General features: G+C 36.2%; 1 protein-coding gene across 2 annotated transcripts; it reads right to left on the bottom strand.

Annotated features, from left to right (window-relative positions):
• Positions 1–3,190: 3,190 nt before the first annotated feature.
• On the bottom strand, positions 3,191–7,191 carry LOC107493863 (histone deacetylase HDT1). 2 transcript variants are annotated; one of them, XM_052251348.1, is made up of 10 exons: positions 7,103–7,191; positions 6,450–6,520; positions 6,135–6,348; positions 5,986–6,009; positions 5,867–5,899; positions 5,606–5,790; positions 4,953–5,075; positions 4,792–4,882; positions 3,830–3,965; positions 3,191–3,711 (listed from the first exon to the last, which is right to left on the bottom strand). In XM_052251348.1, the coding sequence occupies exons 1-10, from the start codon at positions 7,113–7,115 to the stop codon at positions 3,651–3,653; spliced, it is 951 nt and encodes a 316-aa protein (XP_052107308.1). In that variant the 5' UTR covers positions 7,116–7,191; the 3' UTR covers positions 3,191–3,650. The 2 variants fall into 2 exon arrangements, with proteins under 2 accessions (XP_052107308.1, XP_052107307.1); XM_052251347.1 differs by lacking the exon at positions 7,103–7,191 and adding an exon at positions 7,043–7,085.
• Between the last annotated feature and the right edge of the window lie 193 nt (positions 7,192–7,384).

Below are 7,384 nucleotides of genomic sequence, written 5' to 3'. Positions count from 1 at the left end.
GTAATCTCGAAGGATTTCTCCAACTTCTTGCTTTACTCCCAGCAAGCTTGGTGCATGCTTTGTTTCATCTTTTGGATAGAAAACCTAGTCAGAAATTTTTCGGCTAGGTCGTCGAAGTTGGCGACCGACCTCTGAGGCAGGCCGTCAAACCACTTCATTGCAGCTTTAATCAGAGTCGTAGGGAAGGCTTTGCAACGTGTGGCATTAGAGGCGTCCACCAGGTACATTCGACTTTTTAAATTGCTTAGGTGGTGTCTTGGGTCCGACGTCCCATCATAGAGATCCATGTCAGGCGATTTGAAATTTCTTAGAACTTTGGCCTTCATGATCTCTTTTGTGAACGGATTGTCTCCTCCAAGAGGGCTTTCTTCCCTGTCCGACCTAGTGACCGACTTCAAAGATTAGCCTCCATCTTCTGGAGCTTTTCTTCTAGCTCCCTATGTCACCTCACTTCTCTTCTTAATTCCCGTTCTGCCTCTCGTTGTCGCTCGGCCTCGTGTTTGAGCTATCTCAAGCGACCTTGCTGTCCATGGACCATGTTCAATATCTTTATCGCCTGGGGTTGATCCACATCCTCGGGGTGGCGTACCTCAGAATGGATCCACCTTGGATGAGGGTTTCCTGAGGGCCCTTCTCCGTGGGATCCTTCAGTGTGTTGTGGTGGAAGAGGGAGAATGATGGCGTGGGCCTCCGGCTGAACTTCTTGCTCAGATTCGGATTGCGTGTGGTCGTCTTCCTGTCGGTTGTCCGCTATGGTTGTGGAATGAATTCCAGGTCCCTGGCAATGGCGCCAATATTCCAAGGGTTTCTTGAAACGTTTATTTGGGCATGAACGTGAGGTCCAAGTCCCTTAGTATGGCAGCGTCCGACCTCTTTGGTGCCGATGTGCCGCCTGTCCGATTTCCTCGTGATGAGATGGGGGGTGATACCTGCAAGAGACTCCAATACTTAAGTTTGCAAGGGCTTTAAGTAGGGTTTTTGTAGATTAGAGCGTGAGTGATATCTAAGGGTGCTCGTGTATTTATAGTAGAATTACTAACCACCTTTGTTGGAGTAATCTTATCTTTTCTGATAGATAAGTGTTCCCTTTATCTTGGGAGTTTGTTGAGATCCACCTTCTAGATGAGGTAGAGATTTTAGGAAATAGTTTATCTACTTCGAGTAAGTAGGGCTTTTTCCCCTTGGAATCAGTGTCCGACCTCTTCAAAGAGGTTAGACCTATCATGAGATCCACTTTTATTGGTGGGCCTTTTAGTGTCATTGGGCCTGGCTATTATCTGTTGGGCCAGGGTATGAACAGATACCAAAAACAAATTCAATCTCATAAACACAGATTCAACCATCTCAGGATTTCAAAATCAAAATAGAAAAGAGAAAAACTGAGGCGGTGTGAAACTGGAACTGAGCAGTGTAGTAGGGTACAGAGGTGGCATGTCATGAAATTGGAACTCGAACACGGTAGCACAGCACGGCGCAGGGTGGAATTGGAGCTCGAACATGAAGGCAAGGCGCGGAACTGGAGCTCGAACACAGCGCGAAAATGGAGCTCAGACACGGCGATTGGACACAACAACGCACAAAACTCGAACTTGAACTCGAACACAGAAACACGACACCGCACGGCACAAAACTGGAACTCAAACACGTGACAGACACGACGGTGGTGAGTGCTATCGTCGCTGCTGTCGGAGAAAGAGGAAGACAGAGATGAGAGGAGAAGGAAAGAGCGCACGCCAGGGGGAGAGAGAGAGAGAGAGAGAGAGAGGGGCAAAGGGATGGGAAGAGAGGAATAGAGTGCCCGTGAACGAGAGAATAGAGGAGAAGGTTAGGGGGTTTTTTCTGTATTCATTTTAATTTATGACCAAGGGTGATTTGGTCATTTTATTCATTTTAGTCTTTGTATTTATTTTGAACCAAACAAAATACTAAAACATAATTCAGTCATGTATATCTTACACCAAACATAATACTGAGACTTAATTAAGTTTCTGTTTCTCAGTCTCTATCTCTCTTCCAAACCTTACGTTAAGGTACTTTAATTTTTTGGGCATTTTTAGGATTTAGTTTTTCGCACACAAATGGAGATAAAATGTAGGTACTTCTACAATGTCCTAATAAGAACCGACAGACAAAATTGAAAGGAATAATAAAAAAATACAACGAAAATACAAAAGATAGATAAAGGAAATTTTTCTACTAGATCTCTAAAAAACATGTTCTTTGCAACCTAGGTCATCGGAAGAATTTTTTTTACTAGACTTTCAAAGAACTTGTCCTTGACAACCTAAATTAAAAGACTAAAATTAAAAGAACTAATACTAAAAATTATCTTAGACTCAATCCGTCGAATTTCTTCATGCACCAAGCAAAGCACTTGCCTCATTCGAATACACGTCGAAAAACATGCATAATAACACCGATAAAATTTATCATAAAAAATTGTCTAAATTGTCTTATAAAAAATGTTTAAATAGATTTTAACAGATTAGTGTCAAATCTTCCAAGATATGAAACTAAAAATATGATAACTAATTTAAATTAAATTTGAACTTATTAGATTATTAAATTTGATCAGATTTGATTTAAATTTAAAATACCTAAAAATACTAATAAACAAATTAAAACCAAATCAAATCTTTTTATGAATCTTAACAAATCAAACAAAATATGGACTAAATAATTTTAAAAATTAATACTAAATTTGTGACTCCCAATAAACTTGAAGAGTATTCTGAAACTTCTTAATGTTTTCATTTAGCCCAATAAACCTTATGAGTGTGCCATTTCAATACTACTATTTTTGAAACAAATTCTTAGTCTCCTTAATGTCCAAGGAGAATGGATCCTCTCAATTTTTTTTTAACAATTAAAAAAGTAAAATGTAATTTTTCACCATTAATTTTATAAGTAAGACCAATAAAAAATATAAAAAAGAGAACAATCAAGAGTTAGAAATCACACTTTATTCTCTCAATTTTTTTAACAATTAAAAAGATTCATTTCGATGTCTAAGACCAGCATAATATAATTCTTTTATTATTTAGATTCTTGAATAAGACAATATTACTATTTTTCCCTTTAATTTTAAAATACCAAAAATATCCTCTTGAACACATGTCATGTCCAAAAGAAAACCATAACCGCTACTGTGCATTGCACAAACCCATTCTCTTGGCAAAACCATGAGTCCTGAGTAGAAGCCGAGACATTGTTCATTTCATTGATTAGTAAATTAATAAAAGCTGAATCCTTGAGCGACTCCATTTTGCTGAGCCTAACAGGTTAGCTTCCATTCATCTTATTACTGCCAATCCTCCAGCAATATATAGTCCTCAAGAAGATATCAATGTAAGAGAAATCATTTTAAGGAAGGCCTTACCATCACGTTGGAGCCTCGTTACCAACACAATTACGAGAAACTTGAGGCTGAAGTATAGCGACAAACCAACAATACGAAAAAGTAGGGTTCTTCTCTCCAAAACACAATCCAAGTGGAATAACCCTCAGCAACAAAACTACTAGGCTAGACTAGATTTCTTAGACCAGCTAGAGTACATTTTTCTTTTTCTAACTTGTGTCCATCCAAAATCCACAAACATTCACACGCTTACTGTTCAGGAAAAAACTTATATTTATGTACTTTCATTCCTTCACTTAGCACTGTGCTTGGCCTTGTTATGGGAGTTTAAGGCATCTTCTGTCTTAAACAACCTGCAAACCAATATAATATCAAATTTATAGCGAGCAGACAAGAAATATATTTAAGAGAAAACAAAATTAGTAAAAGGAAATAAGGTGGCCGATAAATCAGAAAGAGAATGCAAATCACCTGTTGCAATCCTTGCAGCCATAGTCTCCAACTAACTTTGGAGTCTGCTGCTTCACCGGTTGCCTGTTATTGGCAGCTGCCTTGATAGCCTGCTTAGTTGGGTAAGGAGTTGCAACATGAACACCACCCTTGTTGTCTGAACATATGAATATTTCTCATCAATTTTATAATTCATAAGTTCTAGTCTGTTCACGACATGCATGGATGCACGAAGAGGCGCGTCTCACTTTGTTCACCATTGTACTTCTATCTTAGTATTAGGCCCAAAAAATTAAAGCATGATACAAAAGAAATAAATAGTTTTACATAGTTATAAAGGAACAGTCTAGTGCACAAGCATCCCAAGTTTGGGGCACAGTCACACCCAAAGAAAGTCAAGCCTAATGCAAATGTCGGTAGCTAATTCCAAAATTTCAACCTATGACGTTATGGTCCCCGGGACAACTTAACTATTGCTCCAAGATTTCGATTTAGTTTTACATAATTATATTTAAATGTTTTAACATTTTTTCCTTTTTTCTTAAGTACGAGTCAATATAATAAGGGTAATAATATACATGTAAACAAAATCTAAAGTCTTGGAAACAGAGCATATGCCCCAAAATGTCCTAACCCAGGTCCATCCCTGCTTGTGCTGGTGATTTCACAAATTAGTCCAACCAAAAGATTGAGGTAATGGGACATGAGTGATTATTCAATCTTTTTGCAAATCACCGTGCATCAAAAGTCAAAACTCATCGTTGGAAGGTAGTAGGATCACCCATGCAAATCATGAGCCCACATGACTCGTGCAACCAAATTATATTACTCACATTAACTTTATCTAATTTACTGTACAAGTGTACATAAATTGAGTATAAAACATGCAACTATGCAAGGCTTGGGTGCAGAAACATGACAGATATTAAACAAACAAATCTCCTACAAGATATAATGACTATGAGAAAGTCTGACTCACTAACCAATCTTTTCAGGAGTAACAAATTTTGCCTTCTTCTCTGGAACAGGTGTTTTCTTGGATGATTCATGAACCCTCTTTTTGCTCAATTCAGCCTATAGAAAAACATAAGTGAACATTCAAAATCAACCGGCTAAAACAAAAAATAAGCATGATGCTCTCTACCTTCTTGAGTGTCTCCTCCTTGTCAGATTCATCGTCATCGTCATCGTCATCATCTTCGTCCTTGTCATCATCATCATCAGAGTCATCTTCACCTTCACCACCTTTCTCACCATTTGCCATGGCCTAGACAATACATTGTTACAGAAATAAGAAATAAATAATAATAACCTTTTTTAAAAAAAAAAAAGCAACATAAAATCCCTTAAGAATCACTAACCAAAAATACCAATCTCATTTCAGATTAAATTATATGACTAAACCACAAAACATAATGCAGCAGATATGATCATGAAATTAACACATAAGAAACACACTTAAGCTGTTTACCACCACAGGAATCATCAGTGGAACAAATTGGTGCCAAACAATCAAGTTTGCTACATCAGCTGCAGTGGCATACCCCCATGCATGTTAGGCACCAAGACATCTAGAGCAATTATTTTCCCTTTTTAATGACATAATCACCAGTACTCTGGATTTCTAATTTTTTCAAAAGCAATATTGATTTCACTACAAAAGAAGCCTAATAATTACATAGTAATAGTATTAAACAAACATGTGCATCATGATCCATTCTCTTGGTATGAGTTAAGAAAACCTTTTTTTAAAAAAAAATCAGATTTTGAAAGCTATTTTCAAGATTATATGAATACCTCATCTTCACTAGAATCCTCATCAGATTCATCAGAGTCAGCATCAGATGAATCTTCCTCATCTTCACCATTTGCATCCTTTTCATTTGCTTTCTCTTTCTTTCTTGGATCCCCTATTTTCTCCTTTTGTTTAGCTTCATTGGCATCAAGTTTGACAGCATTCTTTACCTCAAGCTCAGAATTTCCTACATTTAAAGTTAAGGATATCGAGTGCAGAAGATGTCTAGTTGACGATAAAACAACAAAAGACAGAATACATACCATTGGCAGCAGCAACTGGAATATCTTCGAACTCTGAAAGAAAGGTGATAGATTATGCTGAGATACTAATAAATAGTATAAAAACATAAATCAAAGGGAAAAAGAGCAGAGTATCTCACCTTCAGAGTCTTCTTCATTTTCAGTAAGGATTAGAAAAAAATAAGTTAAGGAAATATCTGTCTGCATAGAACTTATATGAATGGATTACTGACCGTTAAAAGACAAAAGTAATATCATATCAAAGCAAACAACTATTGAGAAGGATATGATTCCAAAGGAGGTTCAGCTTTATATCCAGTAAAGAAGACACTCCCATTTTTCCAGTTATGTGATAGCTCAAATTCCTTCTCAAATATTAAATCATAAGAAATCTGAGGAAAGTTCTCAGAAGTAAGTGTTCCAATCACAAGCCTCTGGTCACCAAATTTCACATACACAGTCACTGGTTCGCCTTTATCCTTCTTAACCTCACCCAGGCATGCCTGTATATGAAGCATTTTTCATTAAAACACAACCATTATCAATTCAAGCGATCAGAATTACTCCAATTCTTTTCTTTTTAATTGTCATCATGTGTATATACCATTGAAAGATGGATCATCTTGCCATATCCCGGATCAACCTCGAGAGTTTCTCCGCTTTTTACTTCAACACCTGAAAAAATTGTAAAAAGGCATCCACTATTACCATGTTAATTTTATGAAACTTATTAGAATATGTTTCGGCATTATTCCAAGAGGGGAAAAAAAGGGAAAATAAAAAACTAATTTACCCCTTTCTTTTATTCCGAGTAACAAATTTATCTGGCAACATTTTCTAGAACTACTCTAAAAATAACATGCATTATTTTCTTAATTTCTTTGCAGTCAAGTATTTCAAAGGAAGTAATCTACAAACTCCGATTACTTGAAAAAATTCCCCGTGAAGTGAAGAACAGTTACGATACGAATTATGAAGGAAGAGGCAATGGTATTTTGCTCCAATGAACAAAATTACATTATGGACTAAGTCAATTTTGACCAGAAATCAAAATTCACAAACCCTAAGAGCATTAACCAAATCATAGAAAAGAAACTAGACGCACATTATACGCAAGACAGATACAAGGTCATTCCTGTAAATTTAGAGAGATGAGAAGAAAATAATAGAGTAAAAGGAAAACAGAATAGCGCATACAAAAGAAAGTGGGAATGTTAAGGTTCATAAGAAGTGAGGAAGAAAGATGATTATGGTTACCCCAGAACTCCATGATCGTCTCCTGGCGCACAAGCAGCAGCAGAAGGAAAATAAACTCGACACTCACTCACTAATATTTTAGATTATTTATATTTTATTTTAAAACTTAATTTTAATACACAAACATAATTCATAGAATGCAACTATTAGTTACATTAATTTCGTAATATCACCTTAGAAAAAAATTATTCAAAAAAAATAACAAATCAATCCTAATTTTTTTGTCTGCACAATTTATAAAGATTTAAAAATATATTTAAATTTTTAATTTTTTTAATTTGA

Source organism: Arachis duranensis, chromosome 6, assembly GCF_000817695.3.
Source record: "Arachis duranensis cultivar V14167 chromosome 6, aradu.V14167.gnm2.J7QH, whole genome shotgun sequence".
Taxonomy (NCBI): domain Eukaryota; kingdom Viridiplantae; phylum Streptophyta; class Magnoliopsida; order Fabales; family Fabaceae; genus Arachis; species Arachis duranensis.
The sequence above is the reverse complement of the archived record's forward strand: the minus strand, read 5'-3'. Positions and strand labels throughout refer to the sequence as shown.